General features: G+C 36.8%; 2 protein-coding genes across 4 annotated transcripts in view; both read left to right on the top strand.

Annotated features, from left to right (window-relative positions):
- Positions 1 to 8050, top strand: part of LOC131679830 (probable serine/threonine-protein kinase roco5) — a 567409-nt gene extending 559359 nt beyond the window's left edge. Inside the window, exon 9 of the mRNA XM_058960578.1 lies at positions 7999 to 8050. The gene's annotated coding sequence lies outside the window, so the exon portion shown is untranslated. The remainder of the gene's footprint in view (positions 1 to 7998) is intronic.
- Positions 8051 to 8396: 346 nt separating this feature from the next.
- LOC131681636 (probable nuclear hormone receptor HR3) overlaps positions 8397 to 25018 on the top strand; it is a 111104-nt gene continuing 94482 nt past the window's right edge. For all 3 annotated transcript variants that reach the window (XM_058962549.1, XM_058962547.1, XM_058962546.1), the window contains exon 1: positions 8397 to 9488. In XM_058962549.1, the coding sequence (XP_058818532.1) occupies positions 8534 to 9488 (955 nt within the window). In that variant the 5' untranslated portion in view covers positions 8397 to 8533. The remainder of the gene's footprint in view (positions 9489 to 25018) is intronic.

Raw genomic sequence — 25018 nt, 5'->3', positions numbered from 1 at the left:
ATCAAATCGAGATTGGCCAAGTGAGCTGCCGCTCGAGTGACATTTTTTGCAGTTTGAACGTAGTAGGCAGCGTTTGGCATTTTTTTTGTTGGAGACGGACCAGTGCGACCAATATTTAGATCTATAGCGTTTGGCAATAGTTTGGTCATATTCTGTCGGGCTGATTTACTGCGTCGCTGGTTTTTTTCGCACCCAGTTCCTTCAAGCACCGTTTTAAGCTTCCGTCTCCAACGTCCAAACTGAACAGTTTCTGACATGGCTGATTCAACAGTCCATCAACTCTTTACCGAGGACACTATGATTCTTAAAAACATTTCAGCTAATTAGAAGCATGTAAGGGAATCATCTCGAGCATTTATCGTACGAAAGGGCCTAGATCTATCATACAGGGTTTGAAATGCGCATTAGCGTGGCTCGACATATGCCTTAGCATCTTTGAAGTTCTTTTTGAGGTCCCAAAATTTTATGGGCGATTGGTTACTCCCCGGATTTGCGTATTGCGAAAATCAGCAAGGGAAACACTTTTTTGGCAACGCCGCACGTTCACACCGCTGTTTAACTCAATTAACTCACTGGTTAACAATTTTGCCAAAAACTGTAACTAGCTAGATTTTTGTTATATAAATGTTATTACGATTTTATGATAGAAGAGTTAAATTATTCGCAGAAATTTATTAATTCTGTCAACACTGGAAATATACCATCAACACCTACGATTAAATTCTAAATATCTCATAATATGTTCATCGTAACGGCTTGGTGGCTTCAGCAGAATATTTCTGTGTGATTCTCGGAACCATTTGGATTTAGTTGGGAAGTCAGAAAACCGATCTAATTCACCTAACAGTGAAATAGAACCATTCCGATATCATCTATAACATTTTATTGCATTTTTCTAATCAATTGCTGAATCTCGTTCAGAAAGAAGTTAGTATAAGTAAATGAAGTTTGCATTATAATTATTAGCCCGTGAATTGTTTCACAGTTTCCTTTAAAAAAATAGTTTGAAGGATATTTTTATCGCATAGCATTTATACTTCGCAGTATGTTTCCAAACGATCTTTTGGTTATTACAAGGTTAATGCTTCTGCTGATACAAGAAATGTTTTCGAATTAGATTTTGTAAAAATAACAGCTTATTTATAAGACATGTATTACCAGATATTGCCAATTGATTGAGCAAATACAAATGATCCATATGATGAATTGTATCGGAATAGTTCGATCACACTGTAATGAGAATTAAAACAGATTTTTAAACTTCTCAACTACCTTTATGTATTTCAAAAAATATTCTGAATAATTTTTTCGAAGATTATAATTCTCTGCGATGAACATATTATAAGATATTTAAAATTAGAATGTAGGTGTTGGTGGTATATTGGCAGCGCAGACAGATTTAATAAATTTCTGTTAAATATGTAACCATTCTATTTGAAAATCGAAATAACATAAATTACAGTTTTTGGTAAAGTTGGATTATTCTTTTATTGCATTTTTTTTCAATTCAAGTGGAGATGCAAAAAGTGCATTTTCCCATACTAATTCGCATACAAAATTTGAACGCAATGCGGAAATCCGCGGAGTAATCAATCACTTCCATAATTTGCAATCATTTGGAACCACAAAAGAAACTCAAATGAATAATATGAATGTCTGTAGTTTTATCCAATGGAATCATTTCATAGAAGTATTTCTGAGTGGCATATGCAAAAAATTCGAAATGTATCGCAAGTAGCTGAATTATTAGTATTCAAAGCTTTAAGGGTGGAACGTTTAAAAATTGGATAAAGATAATTGTGCGAATGTTAGGGCTTTACATTTCACATCTTCCATCAGTTTGTTTGCCGCTTTTGGGTCCACGTTATTAGATGCGGGACGCGCACTCATTTGCTTTCAATTGTTTCTCTTTTCCAATTATACTCGGTTTGCGAAATGGGGTCTTCATTACCTTTCCCTCGATCTCTAGTTCCATGGTTTAAAGGTAAAAAATAACGTAGTTCTGATAAACACAAGAACTGATTTTTTTTAAACCAACATCTGAATGTTTTTGTATATATTCTAGGCCGGTCCAGATGGTCATACCAAAAATACATAAATTTAAACGACATGTGCGTCAATACGAATGTAAACATACAAAGCTTGAATCAAACATTTGATTGAAGATTAAGTTGAATTCGATGCACTCACTGGGATCATAAAAAAGCATATGATATTACACTTTTGTTCGTGTGATATTACATGTCATTTATTTCACAGTAATGTAGGTTTAAAAATACATTAAAGTGCGATGGTATCCGGTTCAATGAAACTATAATTTTCAATCAACGTGTAAAATTATAATAAAATTCGTTGAAGAAAGCACGACAAGTTGTGCGTATTTATGGTGGAACTTAATTTTACATTAATATTTATGCTCCAGATATGCGCAAAAAAATAAATTTAAAATAACAGAATATTTTTTTCTGTGATGTACCCTCATGATTTATTAAAATATGCATTAACAGACTTTCTAAAAGACTCGCTACTAAAACATTTCCTTCCTCCGACCTACATAATCATTACATTGATTTTTAACGTATATTTTAAAAGAAATGTACAGAACCCTTAAACTTTGAAGATTTTTTCAGAGGCCTGAACCTAGTTATGTGAACCAAACGACTTAGCTCAATAAATTGGGTAAATGTTTGTTATCGAGAAAGAGTCATCAAAAGACACCACTGCATAGTGGTCAGAAACCCCAAGAATGTGAACTTAATTCACTAGAGGCCGAACCATCAAAAATATTCACAGGGTATCTTTGGACGAATCGTTCGTAAAAATATTCCCCACAACCCGATAAAAATTAAAATTAGGCATAGCTCACTACGATTGAACTAAAAAATTAACTTTTTATGCGGACGAGGTAGAAAGTTGGTGTCTTCGACAAAGTTTTAGGACTTTGACTCGCTTACTGTCCAACCTTCGCGATATATCTGACCAGCTCACGTCTGCTGTAAATATCGTCACCTATTGAGACATGAACCGATCCGGAGGTGTCGACCATAAGGATTTACATCTGTTTACAACCACCTTCGCCGGGCTTCTTATCCTTCTTGGTACTAGTCGTTCCTATTTATCTGCTAGCTGATGCTGAGAACTTCTCGGTTGCGGTATTTCACCCTATACCAATGCCTATTTTCGCGATCCATTTCGCTGCCATTCCAACGGAATGATCATCGGGGGTAAAAAATTTCTAGACCACAATATCCCGATTTTTTCTAAATTCGTGTTTTTCCTTTTTACCTGCCGTTGCTAGCCCGCTGACCGACATCTGCTGTCTACTCACTACTGTTGCTAATATCGAAGCTTGTCGAAACGTGAACCGATCCTTCAGAGAAGCCGTCCAACTTGACATATATCCCTTTCCAGCCACCCTCGCAAAGTTTCGTCCTTGCTTTCTTCATTGACTTGTTTCTAAAGTGACCGAACTCAAATGACATTTTATGTACCAAAACAATTTGCAGTATATTTTTTCCTGAACAGGAAGTTAATAAATTTTTAAAGAAAAATTCAGAACCCTCGAACCACCCAACCCCCCCCCCCCGCCTTGCGCACGGGCCAGCGACAGGGAAATTGCGTTCCTGGGGGCCGCATCAAAACTACTTGAGCTGGTCGTTTTAGACCCATTTTGATAGATGCAAGCACTATCCTATCGTAAACAATACTATTTCATGCCAAAATAATCGCATAAGACCAATGTGCTCTCCTCTACATGGCACTTAATGGGTTCTCTGACAGATTGCAAATTCATGTTGTACTTGATTAATTCACTGGCAGTATGCAAATTCATGTTATCTACTTGAGTCTAATCGCAGTCATCGACAAAATCACGGAAAATAACCACGTGGAGAAAAATTGTTCGGTGATAAAGTGCCAAGAATTCTAAAACAATCACGTCTATACGTCACGAAACCAGGAACCATGAACAAAAATCATGTTTTATAATTATGTTCAATTTCATTTCACTAACGCCTGCCTACCGCTTTTATTAGTGGAGATATACGTTTTGGTTTTATGAACATTAGTTACGGTTTTCGCCGTGTCATTATCAAATCGATTTTCTGTACGGGAAGCAGTTCACGACTTTATTAAAATTATTCATAAACCGTGATTTTATTCATAAATTTATGAACATTATTCAGAATCCGACTATACAATGTGAACTGATTTATGATTTATTTCATCTTGATCATGATCGGGTTTTCGTTGTTGTGAATTAGTTCACAAAATGAAAGCAGACTAGATATTTTTCCTGAGCTGTTTCATGAAACTCGGAATATTATGCATGAACTCTTTCAGCCCTCGTGAATTAATTTATGATTTCTGATATATTAGTCACAATGCAATATCAGTGCTCGTAGAATAGTTCACAACTTCAAAATTAATGCAAACATGAACTGATCCATGATTCCTAGCGTATTAGTCACCATAATCATTCGTGCTCGTGAAATAATTCACAAAATCGTTAAATATTATTCATGTATTCGTGAACAAGTTTATGATTCCTAGTATAATAGCCACGACTAACCATTCGTACTAGTGAAGTAGTTCACGAAATCATGAAATCTTATTCGTGTATTCGGGAATTGACTTACGATTTCTGGTTTAATAGCTACGATTGACCATGTGTGCTTGTAAAATAGTTCACGTAAGCATAAAATATTGTTCATAGATTCGGTAACTTATTCATGACTCCTGGTTTAATAGCCACGACTGATCATTCGTGCTCAAAAATGGTGCACGAAATCGTAATGTATTATTCATGTGAAATGATGATCCATGATTTCATAATTTTAGTATATTCGAATAGCCACGACTGAATATTCCTGCTACTGAAATAGCTCATGAAATCATAAAATAATATTCATACATTCGTTAACTAATTCATGATTCCTGGTATGATAACCACGACTGGCCATTCGTGCTCATGAAATGGTTCACGAAATCATAAAATATCCATGTATGCATGAATTGGTTAATGATATACTAGACGACGTCTGACCATACGTGCTCGTGAACTAGTTCACAAAATCATAAAATTTCGTTCATACATGATACACGATCATATTAATTTATGGTTTAAATAATCATATAACTTTTGCAGTATTCATTTTACTTTAAATTAACCCTTGGGTAATTTCAAAATTGAAGATGCATATATTATTTCAAGATCCTATCATATCTTATTCCTAGTCGCTGTCGAGTTATGAGTCAGAAATTTATTTTTTCAAATCTCATTATCTTCAGTTAGGGCATAAAAATAAACACCGTTTTTGCAAATTAGAATATCATACATTTTAGTAACGCTATTTTTTTTAAAATTTTACTGTATTTATTCAAAAAATATTCAATTAGGTGTAAAATGTAAACATACTTCTTTATCAAATAGGCTAGGTGTTTGAGACAAATTAAAAAATGATAAAAAACTTTAAAAGTTATATAATAAAACCATTTTTTTAAACATTCATTTAATTTGCTGTAAAATAAAAAGTAAGAGTGATAGAGCTCCGGTGTCTTCGGGAAGGTTTTTTAAAATACGTTTTTCTACAATACTGTAATACTCCAACATTAAAATGTCCTTTTCAAAAATCGTTGAAACTGGCACCACCCTAACAACCATTTAATCGAATTTAAACGATTACAATAATTCATACTGCCCATCGTAGAGGTAATTTAAACATATTATTTTAGTTACTGTTTAAAAATGGTCGGAACAGAATTAACTATGTACTGTCCATAAAAGTCCTATATTGAGCTTGAGCTTGTGCGACCACCCCTGGCTGCTACTCCGTTATCGATCAGCTGAAGTTGCATAGGGAATCAGTAGATAATTATGCTTGGGATTAGCGAAACATCTTTCAATGTGCAACTCCTGGTAATCCTAAAGTGTTTCTGATCAATACCGGCACCGGCCAGGCCCGAACGTAGATCGCGGAAGGAAAGGGAAGGAATTGTTAGTCCGATACTTGCTTTTGCTAGAGGCCGTATATACTACTGCGCACTCCACAAGTATCACGGGAGAAGGATATTTTTGTTAGTAGAGTATAGAAGTTGGATATACTTCTTCTTTACCGACGCCAGAGAGGTGATTCCACTACCTGGACTAAATATCGATCCACCAATTTCATGGACTGGGGACCAACAGCTTTACTTCCCTTCCGTAGGAAGACGTGACCACAGATTTTTTCACCTCAGAAAAATCTCAACGATCTCGGCTGGAATTGAACCCAGGACAACTGGAATGAGTGGCGGTCATGCTTACCACTCAACCACCGGCGCCGTCCTGTCCATAAAAGTCCTATATTGAAAAGATTTACATTTCCATTGAACCAAATGGATAGGACAACCATATTTTGGTATTTTTTATATTTTCTAAACAAACCTGGTAATCTTATTTGTGCGTTATGATTCAGTGGTGATACAGAATACAATCCAACAGATAACTCATTTTCGACCAAAATCCATTTGTGACTCTTATGATTTTATGGGCAGTGTATATCTTCAATGATTTATTCAAAAAAATTGTTCTGCAAGGTGGCTCTGCCTAGAACTATAAAATAAACAATTTTCAAAATTGTTCTTGTATCAAAATTGTCAGAAAATACTTAGTAGAACATGATCCATGACGATTTTTAACAAAATTGGATCAATCTTGATGGAGTTGCCCGCATCTCTTTTAACTATTTACAACCTATAAGTAATAAAACATAAACAATTCCCAAGTAACAATTCTAGTTTTATAGCACACTACAAGTGCATTCTAAGTTTTAAGAAGGTCTTCAAGAGTACCGTAAAATCTCAATTGTTACTAGTTACTAGTTGCTTTTATTAGTTTTTACGGTCGTGATTCTCCTTTTCGTTTGTGGTACTGGTTGTAGTTTCTAACATACTGCAACAGCTTGTAATTTAACTGCAAACCTCGGTACCTACTGTATTTGTTTTAGTTGCGGTTGGTGCTTTCTTCTGTGTAATTCAGCGCTATTTTTTTGTAATGTGCGTAGAAAACTTTTTGTTATAGTATAAAGCGTGACCTGGCCTACGTATAATCAAGTTGTAGAATCACGGTGGAAGAATACGGGGTTGGAATGTAAATATTTGGAAACGGAACAAAAAAAATGCAAGCTTTGAAACTAGATCCATTGCAAATTGTGACACGAACATACGCTTTATGAGACTAACCCTCACGATACCCTCTCGAATACTTCACAGCATTTCTTCTGTATAAGTCATTCACATTTCGATCTGTTTTTTGTAGGAGATTACAGAAAATCTTATGTCACTAACGTCAAAACCTAAAAAATGAATGAAGCGAATCCAATAGTTAAATTTTACTTAATCAACAAACCAACTTTCACTTTGTGCACTAGCCTCAACCTGAACGAAAACACTTACATACATACACAAAATATGATTCAATAACAATCATCAGACTAACCCTACACAATGCAAACGGCTTATCTCAAAAACAAATGCATCCCTGTCGTGAACTTTCTGTTTTGATAAGAGTTCGATTCAATTGCCACCACCACACTCAAACCGATGAAATATCAAACGGCCGAGAAGCTACTGTAGCAAGCTGTGCTTGGTTTCGCGACAAACAAATACAACATCCTCTAGAAGCAGCGTCAGTGGTTTGTTGCGAACAGGTGAAAGGTGCTTGTAACGCAAACCAGCAATATGTATGTACTGTTATCAGTTTATTATTTTTTTCGCACCCTGAAACCGTCATCATTGCAGAATTGACGCTACATTATCACCTGTACGGTGGTCACGAGAATGAGAGAGAGAGAGAGAAAGAGACAAAATATAATTCCCTGTTGTCGCTTATAAAAAAAGCCCAAAAATGTTCCTATTTCAATATATCTTCTTTAGCGGGAACCAGTTCAGTGGCTTTCTGTGCTCGTTGCTGATACTGTTTGGATGGAACTGCATCGTTTTTTGTTGTTGTTTTTCCAGTCCCTTGCTGATCCGAGACTTTGTTTGTGATTCATAAGTGAACAGACTTTACACGTAATAAAGATAATTGTAATTTAAAACATTCTCTGAGGTGTAATAAGTGAAAGGAAACTGAAAAGTGGCCACTTTCCTCGGCGCAGATAAGACGAAAAATCAACACCATTATCGTAAGTGCAGCATACCTCCACCGTCACCGCGCGACAAGCAAACCGGCTGCAAACGAAGAAAGTAGAAAAGTGTTACTGTACATTTCCACCCGTTCTCCCTGCTCGAGAGTTTCGCGTTCTTCCAGCAGCATTCATCCACCGGCTAACAGAACAGGATTCGTTAAGATGACTGCTGAATGTATTGAGGATTTGTATCCTACCTAAATCCTGCCGAACGGAGGAATCCGTTTTTTGCCGTTGTTTTACGGAGGGAAGGAAACAAGAGCAAGTGGTTTCAGTCCCAATTATTTGCTAGAATTAAGGATTAAACTCATTGTGTGTCTGTAACCGTGAGCGAGAGTAATTAATTGCGTGGAAGCGACCGAAGTATGGATAGTGAATTCACCGAGTTTTTCAACCAAACCTGGAATAGTAAATTTCAAGGCAACCGAGCTGGGCTCACGAACGATGGAAATGGAGTTGGCGGAAGTTCCGGAAGTGGCCTCGGGCTATTTGGGGCTGCTTCCGCAGCAGCTATGGCTGCTGCTCCGAAGCTTTCTTCGAGACTGACTCAATCGCAGCAGCAACAGCACCACCACCAGCAACAATTGAGCGGCTGCAATTCTTCCGGTGGAACGTTATCCAATAGCAGTTCCATACGGAATGACAACCTGCTCTCGGACACCCGCCTTTTTCTGAACGAGATCGCCAATAGCCATAAAAGTCAGCAACAACAACAACAACAACAGCTCCAACAGCAACATAATCAAAACAGTAGAAACCTATTTACAACAGGCATTGCATCTGCCGCAACGACTGAATTACGTGATACAAATTTAGGGCCTTTAAGAAATACCAGTAGCAGTAGTAGTACCAACACTAGCAGTAACAGCAACAATACCAGTAGTAATAGTGTCAACAATAGTCATAGCTTTACTCGTGATACCAGAGAGTTCCCCAAGCTCAGCCATAGACTGATGCAGCCGTTGAACGACGCGTCCGCTTCCGGTGTCGGCGGATCGTCCGCCGCCAGCACCGGCAACAGTAGTCGGCACTCGGGAATGATGAACCAGCAAGATTTCAATGCGTTCTGTTCCTCGCTGACAGCGGCTGCAGCTGCGGCTGCTTCGGCCGCGTCGACCAGTGATCTAGCCGACAGTACAACGCCGCCCCCGTCAGTGGCCGGTTCCGCCGGTTCATCATCGGCACTCAACACTAGCAATCTGCTGGCGGCGGCTGCTGCTGCAGCTGCCGCGGCCGGTGCCGACCTGGGAACGGGAACGAGCGATCTGCTTGGACTCGGTGGGCACCAGCATGAGAAGAAACCGCCGAACTCCATTCGAGGTAAGTTAGCATCTTATTGGGTTGAATGAGAGCGAACTAAATGACTATGTGTAATTAACGGAATTGAATGTTGTGAAGTGTGATGACTGGTATTTATGAAAAAATGATAAACATTTTCCAGACTGCTAGCTTTATCCTGGAGTGCTTTTATCGGGATGGCATGTTGTTTACAATGACCATCACATGATTCATATGTATAAAGATAACCGATCATCTAAACAAAAAAACTACTCTGCTAGGGGCTATTTTTGAATCTGTAACTGATTCCATCTTCGTTTGCCCGAAAATTTTAATCCCTCTGAAAAACAGATCGGAATCAAAAACTTATTATACGATTTTGTTCATTTTTACGAAATTCTTAGTAAAGCAATACTTTTATTTAGACATTGTTTATTTTTGTGAAACGATATTAAACGAAATTAAACTCATTTTTGCGGTTGCGTAAGTTGATGAGTAATGAAGATGGGGAATTTGTGGGAGCTTTATCCTTTATCATTTTCTTGGAGTGTGGTTGAAAACTGAACATCAAAATAAATTAATACGATCCGGAAAGTAGTGTAATTCGCTGGAGTCTGAATGTGTTTTCAGAATATACAGGGTATGTCAGCTATATCAGAATTAATAAAAAAAATCATGTTCTCCTTTCAACATAAACGTGAAATCACAAAATATTTGATTGCAAGCTTTATTCGATAAAATCCCATTCAGCTCGAATAATGGTATGATCTTAAACCGGACCGGAAATGACAGCAGCACGAAAGCAACGGAAATAATCTTAATCGTCTTATTTGGATTTGAGACCATTGCACAGTGGTGCTGAATGCAAATTTAGCAGAAGTTTGAAACTTTTCATACTTAGTTGCGTTTCGGCTTCGCCTCATCAGAAACCGACACTAACTTATTGTCGGAATAGATTAGCGCCGGTTTGACGCAAATCCCTTAAAACTAAAACATACTTTGTGTTTCAATCGAACGACTGATCAAACGTGATGTCCCGTTCGAGCAGAAGTTCTGTTTTGCTAAAACTATACAACTTAGTCTTATTATGTCTATTATGTCTTTGGGAAAGTTTTCGTAGTTTGCTAGCCCTTTCTTTTCGTTGAAACAACAGTTAGGATGGTTCTGATTTTACCAAGATCAAAGAATTTACTTTTTAATTATTCTAGAGAGAGTCATACTACCTTCAGTGAAATTGCAGAGCGAATAATTTTAAGAAAGTTTGCAAAAGACTCTAATTTTTCTCTGTTATACTTTTCATTTTACAAAAAAAAATCAAAATATAGGGTGTTTCCAAGTGTTTCATGGAAAAAAGGTTTTATTCATGCAACTTTTATGGCATTGATTTAAAACCGAAGTAAGCTTTCAATTATTTGGGACTTTCGACTCTAAAAAAAATAAACTACGCTATTATTTTTCAAACGATTTTCAACTTTTTAATGATAATTGAAAATAAGAAGACTAGACTTTTGCAACGGAATGCTATGTTGTGCCCTTTTGTTAAAAAATATTATGCGGTTTTAGGACAATATGAAAATAATCATTATTTTGCGAGTTTTGCATGAAAAATACGCAAATTTCTCAACATTTTTATACAGGATTGTTTTCATTTTAATGAGAATTTTGAAAGAGCATTTAATTACGCGTCTAACGATTTATTATCGTCAAAGTCGATTGAATAATACTAAAGATAAAAATTTCTTTCCAAATTAGAACCTCCAAAATAATTTCGGGTTTTCCTTTTTTTAAAGGAGCACAATATTGTCACTGCACGCAAAAGTGTACATGCTCTATGAAATTTCCTATATACATCGCACAATCGTGCGTAAAACAGCCGATTGCGCCAAAGCACATGACGTGCTCCCCATCCCATTTATGTCACTATTTGTCATAGCTGTTCCCCTAATAGCGAGGCAGAATTTTTAAATGATCCTTTATAGGTATTATCACAGGCATATTGAGATCCCGTAACTTGAAATTTTCCACCTCGTTCAAGTAAACGTTGCGATATTACAGTGAAGACGCGAAACAGAAAAATATCGATGTTGCGTTCTTAATCGATATTAATATCATACACAAATCAAACACACCCCATCTTTCAAAAGTAGGTACTTATTCTTAGCTCAGTATAATTGACTGACCATTTAATGGACTAAAAGTAAACCATTAAATATGACAATAAAACATTTGTTACTCTTTTTTTATTCAGTTCGTTTATTTAATAGGATTTGTTCCTCTTGCTGAAATAATTGCCGCAAATTGGTAATTGGTTTTAATTTGTTCTAGCGAAATGTCAATTCTCAACCCTCACACACAATTCCAAAGTCATCATTCACTCAGACAAGACCATGCGTATTCCCCATGCCCATTAAATACTCAGTGGATTCGTTTCCTAGTTGATCAAATAAACACTAAACAAGCAAATTAATTATTTTGCTCAGTCTAAAGAAATATCAGCCTGATTGGCATCAACCGGAGGATACGTGTTCCCTTACAATGCCATCAAAACGAGTAAAAAATAACCCCAATGATGAAAAACCTCAAAGCTCTTCTGCAACACATAACTAAAAAAGTTAATGTAATGAAAAAGCGGTGCAAAAAGGCCTACTTTGAAAACCTTCTATCCAACACAACTCATTCAAAACTTTGGAAAAATATTAATACCATTTTTGGTCGTTCAAAGTCGGATGTTCCCATCAGCCTAATTTCCAATGATATCAGAGTCACTGAGACTAAAGAAGTATGTAATGTTTTCAACGAATATTTCTCTAGTATTGGCAAAAATTTGTCTGACAATATTCCCACGCGTCCCAACTCAAATCCTATTACAAATATACAACACGTCCAAGAAACAATCCCTTTTGCGTCCTGCAACCATAAACGAAGTGATCCTTTTGATTAAAGACCTCGAAAAAAATAACAGTTGTGGTCCTGATAAGACCCCCCGGCAGGTACCCAGACTGTTTAAAAATAGCCCGAGTAATTCCAATTTTCAAAGCTGGTGAGCCAAACCAACCTTCCAACTATAGACCAATTTCAACATTGTGCGTTTTCAATAAAATACTTGAGAAATTGCTCATCACTCGACTACTCGAGTTTTTGAACAAACACAACATAATTTACAACTACCAGTATGGGTTCAGACAGGGCTGCAGCACTTTAATTGCAATGACCGAACTAATTGACTCCATCATTAGGCAAATTGATAGCAAAAGAATTGTTGGTGCCCTTTTTCTGGACCTAAAAAAAGCATTCGATACTCTGCATCACTCAATCCAGCTTAAGAAGTTAGAATGCTATGGTATCAGGGGATTAGCAAATCATATTATTCGTAGCTATCTGTCGTATAGGAACCAATTCGTATCTATTGGAGACTCGTGTAGCTCTTATAGACCAATAGAAATAGGAGTGCCCCAAGGCAGTAATATTGGGCCAATGTTATTTTTATTGTATATCAATGACCTAGGTATACTCGGGTTAAAAGGGACTCCTCGTCTTTTCGCGGATGACACCGCGTTGTTCTACCCGAACAACAACTGCCTGGATATTGTACGCGACATTGAATCGGATTTAAAAACACTAACGACGTATTTCAACGAAAACCTTCTTTCCTTGAACCTATCAAAAACTAAATATATGCTGTTTCGTTCATCTAGAAGAGCTATAGGCGTGCATCCAGACCCAAGAATGGGACAGTCTGTAATTCAGGAAACTAACTGCTTCAAATATTTAGGACTTCACTTAGACCCCACACTCTCCTGGATTGAGCATATAACATCTATAGAGAGAAAAGTTGCATCGTTATGTGGGGCTATGCGTAAAGTATGCTCTTTTGTTCCCCAGCATGTACTTCTAAAATTTTATTATGCGCACATCCACTCATTGCTGAACTACCTTGTATCTGTGTGGGGCCGTGCCAGTATTTCGAATCTGAAAAAGCTACAAACGCTTCAAAACAGATGTCTTAAAATTATTTATGAAAAACCATTTATGTACCCTACTATTTTGTTATACAATAATAATGCCCATAACATTTTACCTTTGCTTGGGTTGACTAACTACCAAACAATAATGTACATCCACAATGCTTTGCATAATACTATTGCTTATAATAATCTAGAATTTACGACAGGAATTCGAGCTCACAGCACCAGACAAGCTAATCATTTATTATACTCCAGAGTATCCACGAACCTTGGTCAAAGACGCATTTCTTTCATCGGACCTAAGTTATTCAACCAGCTTCCTACTGATTTTAAGCAAATAACATGTCGCACTCGTTTCCAAGCAACATTGAAACTAATTTTAAAAAATAAAATAGGAGAATTTTTAATATAAACTTCGTTCACCACCAATCGAGCTTATTCCTTTAGCTATAATTGGTTAACATTTTTTTAAATAAAAACAATTGATAAATGCATTTTTATAGCAATAAGTAATAAATAAATTTAAATTATTATGAGCTACCTGCAAAGCTACGATGGGACCCTTAAAAGGATTCTTTTCCGCTGGGTACTCGCCGTAGCTTCTTGTCAAATTGTGTGTTTTGTCGGTCTCGTATTGTTTTTTTTTGTTCTCAGCGTTTCCGCGATTCGTAACTTTGTTTTGTTGTGCTGACCTTTTTTTGTACGCTGAGAACTGATGTGTCCACTACCAGGGGGGTCCATTTGTGAGCTTTTTGGTGTGGGGGTAAGAGGCGGGCTATTAATAAAAAAATCAAAAAACATTTAAAATTACATACGACAAAATATGTGCAATTCAGAATATAACGAAATGAAAACTGCTTAATTATTTGCATTAAAAAGATCGGAAAAAATTAGTTGCATAACCGAGATGGTTCATTTTCAAAGATAGCACTGCTGATGAATCACTTTATAAAATTAGGTGATAAGGGACGCGGACGAAAATGGCTGACCACCGCCAAAAAAATTTAAAAAGAATAAGCATATTTATAAAAAGTCTTCAAAATAAAAATTTAAGCCTTCAAGCCAATTTTGCTAGATTTTCAGAGCAGCGTGCACTGACGCGACTGCCAGAAGGTCTGTCATATTAGATTGAGATCTTTTTAAATGGCGGCTGTGGCAGCCATTTTCTGAAGGCTCCCCGTTAAATTGTTTTTGTGGTAATCACGCTAACGCCCAGACCAATAGGCATTTATTGGTAAGGGTTTTATTGTGTGCTTAAAACTCACAAGTGTTATTAAACATTGAAATTTATGAACAATTTCATGCGAACAAGAAGTTGGAAGCATACAACGTGATTGCTTCGGCAAAGTTTCAAAAGAATTAATATCGTCGAAAATATTAAATTCCCATCTCTTCTAGCTCAGAAGACATGGTAGTTTCATGTTTTCATGTGTTATTTTCTCAGCTAATATTTTTTATAAAATAATATCAAAGAAGAATTGTTTGATGAAACTCCACTGAAAATCGCGAGCCGCTCGAACAGAGCTTCGCGAGTCTAACTATCCACGTTAGGAAGGCGTAAAACACAAAAACAAATGATTTGCTTCGTCATTAGTTCTTACAGCATCGGGTTGCATGATCTCGCGGCACCTGGTCGCTTTGCTTCATATTCTAGGCAGAAAGAATGCTTCATCGGTGGAGAAAACTTCCTTGTGAAAGGCGGAGGAACGGTTTACGATTTATCCTACACACCAAAAAAATCTGAATTTTATCGTTGACGTAATTCCAAACTTGACAAACCGTAATTGACGAAATGACGAAATATAACCGTGTTCTGTTTAATTTTACATGGAAGATGTACTTTACATCCGCAGTGCCATAAAATTACACCTTTCGACATTTTAAACAAACGCCATATGTGGCGTAAAATTACGTGACTCGCAAAATTCAACGACATGTAAAATTAAAATCAAACTTAAAACTAAGTCATTTTTGATGCTCGTATATGTCATGGTCAGGAGACGTAAATTTACACGATTTTTTCTAGGTGTGTATGCTTGATCTGTTGCAAATTTAAGAATTGTGTTACCCATTAATTCAGATTCTACTAAAATTCTTGAACACTATAACAGTACCTACGGAAATTCGTATTCTCGTGAACCAGATGCACGAATCTGATTTATTTTTAGAAGATCTAAAACATCTACCGTGCAGAGCCCATCCACCGATAGGCCTCCTTTTACCGATCAATTTGATGGCGAAATTGTTTTGACTCGAATATTGCACGGAATTTAGAAATTATAAATAAAGTGAAATATGGAAATAGTACGTAAAACATCAATATAATATACACTTTCATTATTCGTCTTTTCATATTTTTCCAAATAATTATATTTGAATGCTGTATTAAATCCGTTGCCATTTTACCGCTTTTTTCTCTTAACTCAAAGCCAACTGTTAATAAAACTGTGTAAGGACAATATTTCTAAGTGAATTATACACAAACCGAATGAACAAAGTCTGCAACACATGTTTGGACCTAGGTTTACGAGATCAGGTCGGGTTCGAATTGTGGAACAATTCGAACCCGACCTGATCTCGTAAATTTTAAATTTGTAATAGCCCGAACTTGACCGAAAAATTTTTCAAATTGGAGAACCTGAGCCTAACCAGAATCCGGCGGAAATCCACAATCAAACTGTCAAAAGAAGAAAAGTCGTATGTTACGTTCTTTTTGCACTAAATTGGACATTCATACATTAGGCGTATCTACGTTATGTATAGAATACGTTACCCATAATGAACAACTGGTGAAATGTAGATGAGAGGGCTGGGTTGTGAGCCGGGTTTTGTTTTTGAACTGTAACCTTTTACAGAATGAAAAAATTGAAAAATCAAACATACCGTTGGAAAGCTGAATCAATACACCAAACTAGTGGCAAAGTGAGACGAGGTGGAGGGTAGAGTCTGAAGTTGTGCGACGTAGCATTAAGTTTAATGTTTTTTAACCGACATCAAAACCCATTGATTAGATAAAACAATTTAATGTTCCTTAATTCCTATGAGGAATAAATTTGAATCCACATCAATTACTTTTCACGCAATTTTCATGTGGTAAGATTTACGAATCGCGGAATTGCAAGCTAGCAAGAAAACGAAAAGATTACAAAAAGATACAATGTGGATTTAAATTTCTACATTGGTTAGCTACTCTTAATAACTGGTGCACTTGGTAGCTGAATTAAATTTTCTCTTCGAATTCAACCAAACAAAAATTAGTAAATCAGTTGAACGTATGCTTCTAAGAATCATTGGCAGCTGCAGGATTGTGAACTGAGAGATCTTCTCTTCACGCTGTATGACATTTAAAATTCATAACAAAACTATCAACACTATATTTGTCATGAAATGGGCTTATTTTGTACGCAATTTGCTGTTGTAATAAAAATGTTGTTGAAAGCTGCCAAATATTTTGCAGAGATATGTATTTAAAAGAATTGTTTTCAGCCAGTGTCTTGACAAGTACTGTAAATCGTGTTATTCCAACGGCTGGATCTTATCATTGGAAGGAGATTCTCTACCCCTTCGGATTGCTCATAAATGACTCTGTTTATGGATCCATTCTTTTTTGGCCCTTCATACAGCGATAACGTGAATGTCACTTGAGAACATAATTTTACCCTTTTTGTTAAAAGCATCTGCAGCCACCGGAGTATTCCATTCACTGATGGTTGGTTCCTATACCATCATCATCATCAGATGTATTTAAAATAATTGTAACATATTTGATTTTTCATCCCGGCCGTGTTGCGGGGGGAGGGGCTTGGTAAATGCTACATTATTTACAAGGTGGAAGTTAGAATTTTGTGGCAAAATGCTACGAGGGGGAGGGGTCGAAAATAGCCGAAAAAAATTGTCATTTGTGTACGGCCCCTAAATATGTAAACTTAAAATTTCAATGGAAGATCCACTTAAAGGTAGTATTTTCCATTGTAAACTCAAATTACCATTGAAAGTTTTTAGCCCGTTTTATTTTTTTAGTGAATTGTTATAACATGGAAGACGATCTGGAACTCATTTTCATGTACTACCTTAACAACATGCCGCCATTGGCCCGCCATTTATAACATGTCATTGCGAAAAGATTTTTAGCCACTGCTTAAGGGCATAAACAGCTTGCGTTGCTGCGAACCCGCATGGGCCATGGGCAATTTTTGTCGCATTATCAAACGATAATAATAATAATTATTATTATTATTATAATTAATGAAGGCGCGGCGAGCAAGCGTGGTAAATATTTCTCCAGCCTATAAATTTAAAATTAAATTTAAAGCGATGGCATAAACAAAACTATACATTAATCATTTGCAATTAATACAGGCAATAATTGATGGAGGAAAGTTTTTTTTTAAATTCATTGAATTTATTTCAAAGATATTTGCTGCAACAGTAAAAATTCTTAATTTCTACGTCTTTCTATGATATTGTTGGAATATTTTTTAGGAATTTCAAAGAACTTGCTCGGTTTGCTGGCATCGGAAAATGTCCGTATGAGCGTTAGGGTGGCTCAAATTTTAGATTTCAGTAGAACCGATCTAAAACTATTCGCTATACGACCTCATTCAACTATGCAAAATGTTGATTTGATAGGTTGCACTATATTTTAGCACAAATGGTTTAAAGTTTTATGTGATTTAACATGGATATTTATTATTTAATATTTCGTAGACACGTTCCTATGCATTCTAAAAATATATGCTATGCTAATTTCAGTAGATACGAGTACCATGTACAACTTCCCTGAAAAGTGTAATAGTTTGCGACTTCTGGTTCAAAAGTTATTTTTATATGGTGAAAATTGAATTTATCTGGATAATCTGGCTGATACTTTAAACAAGTTAACCGTGCTATGCTAGCCATAAACCGAAATTGGGAGCTATCAACATAGGTTATTTTATAGTTCAGATGCGAGCGTCATAAATAGACAATCTGAAGGACATGAGTTCGGTTCTTAATTTTTTAATATTTTTTTGCTGCCTGTAAAGCGGGAACGTTATTATGTAGAATTGTTAGTTTCAAATAAAGTAATACTGCCGCTCTACGCATAATTGTCCCATGTGTATAGGGAAACCCATAGCACATGGGACATTTATGCGTGTAGCGGCAGAATAATGGAGATCATAACCGTTATTTTTGACGTGTTATTTTATTTTAGCTAATTTATGTTCTAACATTATATTCACGGTGCTACTCCAATCTTAATCCCTGGATGATTCGTTGAAAAGTTTTGGTTAAAATCTAATCGTGCTTCATGACCGGAGACACTCTTGCTGGCGTATAGTGACAGATATTGCCCGGCTTACTCAATTAACCTACCTTACGGGGCACTCTATAACAGTTCCAGTTCCAGCTCTACAGGGATGTGGTGAACATCAGTTGAGTTTCAAAATAATGGGAATCTTTCCCACTTCAGTCTCGTTCCAATTTTAATTTGCTCAACGTATGTTATTGTACATCAAAAAAATTACATAAAAATAATTCTGTTACATTTTTATCCCAAGTCCTTTAGATCACATGTTTCGGATGATACCATCTGGACTATATTTCCGCTTTACACCAACGGTATAACTGGTGACCACAACAAATACGTCAAGGTTCACTTGATTGAAGGTTCAGCTCGCCGGGTAGCCAGAGACAGCACTATTTTCATAACCTTTAGGACAACGAAAGTTTTATTTTGCAATAACTAACTCGTGAACCAGTTGTCATAGCTATGAACTATCTTTAGAAGAAGTTGTTCTACATGACTGAATCTATAGAATGTAGCATAAAATATATTTTCCAGGGCACCAGGCGGCATATTCATGAATTTAATGAAAATGTATTATTTTCTCACAGTAAACTCCATACAAACTTAGAATCATTTGTGCTAAAACATGCTCCAACAGATATGATTCAGATTTGGCGTAGGAGCTCGTTGAAGAAATACGAATTGTTCTCATTTGGTTCTGCGGTATTCAATTTTTTCATACAACCTTGTGCCACCCTAATGAGTGTATGTGCCAAAATCAGTGAATTTAAACAAAAATGGCTGAACCGATTAACAAAAACTTAGTTTCCAATGGACAGTATAACGCTCCCATAGGCTACTATTGATTGAAGAGTCGGTTATTTGATTTTGACTAAAGATTTTAGCACATGTCTACAAAAAGAGTATATTTTTCACCGGCCTTTAGCCTCGCTTAACTCAAGCCTAACCTAAAACTTGCTAATATATTTCTTTTCCATGACCTGAGATAATCTGTGCAACAAATTGAAGCAACCACTTATTGACCTGCATATCCAGCTGCATCCCACCCCTCACTACAGTCAGAACCTAAACAAATCCCTTTAGTTCGAATAACATTCTAATCATTTCCCATTCGTCTGCTAATCGTGTCAGTGAACAATCAGCATTCCGAACGCATAATCTCTCCGATGACAGCTGCTGGACGAATGAAGACATAAAAGCTACATGGATTCCTAATCGAAGAATGCCCGCCGTCGATCGGATTCATCCATTCAACTAGTAATTCGTACTACTGCTGCTGCGATTACTACTACTACTACCACTACGATTGCTGCACCAGCTACCCGTCAGTCAGCTACAAAGTTTCGGTTTCAATCACGTCTCTACCATTCATTGCTCACACGGGCTTGCAGTCGGTAGCGACTGAACTATACTTTGAAGCATCGCTAGTTGAATTCGCTTGCCCTACCCGCTCCCACTCGCTGTTGCGCGATGCACAAAGTGCATTATGCAGGCACGCTATTAGTTGCATTGAATGACATCAGGCCCGCACAGAGAGACTCCCACTGGAAAAGAAGAGCTCAGGGATGAAATGCCGAGGTGGAGAAGCTTGTCGACTAATCCGATTTTCCAGTCGGAGTTTTTCAATCTAGGCCGTTTTTGCATTCTCGGATGTAAGATAATTGACCAATCAGCTTTTTCACCATTTTGAACACTTAAGCCCTGCACATCACACTGCCTTTAGGTTATCGACCCCCTCCCCGGTGGAGGTAAACATTGTACCCGAGTGTTATTTGCTGCAATAAACATATTATTTGCATACATAGTACAATAAATTTAAAAGCACGAACATCACCCAATCTGCCAAACTGCAACAGCTTAGCTACAAAGTGTAATTTCTTTTTATGCCCGATGCCACTCTTGGGCGTGTGTCCCGTATCCATCCCGATATGTACGAGGAGCTGCATCGTGCTGGGGGAAAGAGCGGCCAATTCGCTTTGACTTGATGCCTTGCATTGCGGTAATACTTGTAACGTGTCAACGTAATAAAATTGGATTTGGTATGAACGAGAATAACAAGTAGAAAATTGAGCCCAGTACCGTGGGACGGGGGAGGGGATATTAACGATCCATACTCTACTCAGTGTAATGGTGGAGGGGAGTGGGAGCTCAATCGAAGTTGGTTCTTCGTGACTTGCGATTAGGAGAGCCATTGTTTTAGGTCTTTTCGGGTAGATTATCGTGTCATAAGGAATGGTTATGTTTCAATTATTGTTATTGCGATGAGATACAATACAATAGGGATTCGGGATCTGATGCTTCCGCTCGATTTTGATAAGGGTATTTCTTGTAGATTATGAGACTCACAGATATTTTTCATCGATTTTTAAATAGATCATCCCGGGATCTAATAAATTCAGAGTAAGACGAAAACAGATGCTTCCATTAAAATGGCTTCAAACCTAAGTGATGTGTCTCAAAGACACTTGATATATTGTATTGTGATTTGCATCAGCGTTACAAAACCGGTGGAACATTCATACCAGTATTATAAATTAATTCGGGCCATTCCTCACGCAGTGGCCGAAACAAATGGAAACTTGAATTCAACTTTCATTAATTTGAACCATTGTTGGGAGAATTGTTTATCTAGGACGCATGTATAATCCTTCGCTGCCCAACCCTGCCTTTTGGTGGGTTCGTAGTACAATATTCAAAACACGATTGTATATTAGCACTACTGCAAAAATCAGGTTGCTTTTTGAAATCACCATAATCCAGGTAAGGTTGAAAGTTGAAAAATTCATGAATACAGGCAAGGTTGAAAGTTGAAAAATTAGGGAAAACGAGAGAAAAAACTATTTTATGCTGGGTAGTGCAATATAGTTAAAAAAAATGATCACAACTTTTTATCACTTCCAAGAATTTTATTTCTCAGTTCTAACTGGTAGTACTCCTCTGTAGCTGTGAAATTTTGTTATGACCGAAGTGGAAATAAATTTTTTATCATAAAAATGTTGACTCGTCCAATGGTAATGTTGCGCATTTTTGGGCAATAAACGAAAAATCGTAGCTTTTGTGAAGTGTAGATAATGAGAATATTTCATTACAAAAACAATCTATAAAAATGTTTGCAGACAAAGCAAAAATTTGGTTAGCAGAGGTTTAATAAACCAATTTTTTTGTTCGATTGAACCTCCCCTCGGCCCATTGGCGTACCCTCGTTTTGAAAGATTGAAAAAAATTGACTTTCTTTTGATCATATCTCATAGGCATTTTCACACAAAAACTATTCAGCAATACTACGAATTGCACGAGTCTATGAACTAAAAGGAAAAAAGTCATTCATAACTTATAAAATAGAAGAGATACAAATTTTGTTATTTCACAAAAAATGCATCATGCTAATTTCTAAAATTGTTAAGTAACCGGTTGATGACAACATCGAGCTCCGTGACCAAAAGTGCTAACGAATGTTTATCGCGAAAAATCCCCACAATATCCAGTACATGGAACCACGCAAAACCACCGAACCTCCCACCGTTGGTAATAAACGACTCCGACAAAAATGAAAAGACTAGAGCGAGTTAAACGTTTATGTGTATATTAATGTTAAAAGTCCATGTTTTTGTATCCCATTCTAACTTTCACCTCTCTATGTCTAAAATACAGTTTTCCCTTGAAAAAGGCCACCAAAAACGGCCGAAACGTCGGGCAATCGAAAACCAAATCGTTTGCCTAGAGTATTAAGACTGAGAAAGCCGTTAAATACCTGTGAATATTCCGTAATCAGTCGACAAACACCCAATCATAACCTCAATATGGCTAACATACATAACGGATTTTTTATGTTAATTGATAATAATTTTGGTCAAAATACAGTACAATTTTTTACAATCCCGAACTTCAAATTCGAGACTGATCAGCCATACGAAGCAATCCAATAAGTGATCGGGATGATCTGGGTGTAAGGAGAAATGCTTTCGGATGCCAGATGCTCTGTCTTCGGGTAGGATCACAAATTCAAGTGTAATAACTTTCGAGGCACAACGATACTCAATGCCGCCTACAAGATACTCTCTCGTGTTCTGTTTAGCAAAGTGCTCCCGTTGGCTGAATCCTTCGTCAGAGAATACCAAAACGGGTTTCGAAAAAGGACAATCAATGACGGACAAAATGGTTGCCCAGCAACAAATTTTGCATAAATTTAGGAAATACCACATGGTCCGCATCTATTTGAAGATTTCAACGCGGCGTACGATTCAGTGAAATGAAACGAACTTGTGGCATCCAATACTTGAACAAGGCTTTCAGTCAAAACGAATTAAGCGGACAGGTATGGCACTGGATGGGTCAAAATCAAGCATTGAAAAAGCCATAGCGATATCCGACTCGGTTGTGACGTTCGATCAATTGACGCAGGGCGATGCACTCTGTAATCTAGTGATCAACATCACTCAAAGAAGTGATAGGAAGATCTGAGTACATTATAATAGCTAGTACAGAGCGAGGCAGTCCAAACGGTGTTCGGAGATGGGAATCGATGAAGCATGGTACAAGATATTCATATATCGTAGAATACTAGTAGGGGAATTGTGGGAAAAACCGACACTGTGGGTAAAACCGACACTCCACAACTTTTCCTAGAAATCAAATTTTTATTCATTTCATAATGACACGTTATTATTAGTACGTTTATGTAGAGCATTTGAAGAAAAGTTGGATTTAAGTTAGTACGACGAATGTCATAAAAATAAACAAAACATACGACAGTAGCGTTCATACTCGTCTGGGTGTTAAATTTTGTTGGTAGATTTTAAGGTTTTAACCGAACAAAAGCTTTTCAAATCACCACATTTTTCAGTGCCTACTATTATCGGCCTTTCCCATGATCAACTAAGTGTATTTAAGACGAGTTTAAGGAATTCAATATTTTCAATTGCTATTTTTTTAAAAATGTGCGCTGTTGGGGTAAAACCGGCACCCTATGGTTAGGATAAAACCGACACGCTGTTAAGATGGTTGTGTTTACTTGCGATTCATTACAAAATGCTGTGGATCTTTGTGACACTTCAATTACACTATTAGTACACTATAGTAATAGCAGGAATACACAGAAATTTATTTCTTGCAAGTCTCTTTAAAAATCAAAAAATGGAATTTATGCTTATCTGATTCTTTCGAAGCTTTTGGCTATTTCTGCGAAAAGCTCATCAAACCAAATTTCTAGTGTTCCCTTGGTTTGTCATAGACGAATTTTATCACAATGAGACAATGATCTTATGTATACCCCGGTAGATCGTTGATGATCAGAGTGCGAAAAATCAAATCTGAAAAAGAATTGTGTGTTACTTATAAGTGAATGAATCCGATTAGTAGAACGTAGAACCTTCTTTTACGGAATAAAATGACACTTGCAATGATGTGCGTAAGGATTATTTGGAAATACCCATATCAAAAAATACTCCTATAGCATAAAATACTCTTATTTATAGTACTACACTTTCGAACTTACTTCCCCTCACTACATGATGGATGTAATGATGATGCTGTAAGAAGCACATATTTGCATCACACATACTCAGTCACACCTTATTAATCAAGCATATATCTCATTTTAAACAAAGATAAAGATTTTAATAAAGTGGAAAGAAAATAAATTAAAGGGAGTGTCGATCTTACCCATATAGGGTGTCGGTTTTACCCTCAGTGTCTACAAAAAGTCACTTTGTTTTGCAAGTCTTACAACCAATAATTTTTAATGAAATTAATTTTTTGAAGCGCTGACAAAATTAAGCCTTGTTAAGAGTTTTCTGAAGAAGAATTCTACATAGAAATTATAATTTTATTGGTTTTGTGGCAACCCAGAAAAAGTATTGAGCTTAAGGTGTCGGTTTTAACCATAATTCCCCTAACATGTAATAACGATATTAGCCGCGAGGTAAAAATGTGTGGCACGGCTGTGATTTCTACTTTCTATGGTTTAAGTAGTCAGCTGAAGTTCCGTAATCTACAGACGCGCACAAAAATTGTTCTATACAAGTCGCCGATACTCCCTGTTGCTCGGTACGATTGTGAAGCAGGGGCGTTTAAGGCAGCAAACTTTCGAATGCTCGGTGTGTTTGGAAGAAGAATTCTACGTTCAACACTCGGCGGCACAGTAGAAAATGGAGAATGGCGCAGATACATGAATCTGATGTACCAATTGTAACATCGCAAGTCAGCTAAAATACGACAGACTACAGTGACCTAAACATGCTGCTCGAATGACGGCAAAGAGACTAGCTAAAGTTGTGCTAAGTAGAGAACCTAGAAGAAGTCGTCAACTTCGGGTCAGA

This window comes from Topomyia yanbarensis, chromosome 2 (assembly GCF_030247195.1).
Source record: "Topomyia yanbarensis strain Yona2022 chromosome 2, ASM3024719v1, whole genome shotgun sequence".
Lineage (NCBI taxonomy): Eukaryota > Metazoa > Arthropoda > Insecta > Diptera > Culicidae > Topomyia > Topomyia yanbarensis.
Note: the sequence above shows the minus strand (reverse complement) of the source record. Positions and strands in the feature narration are given on the sequence as shown.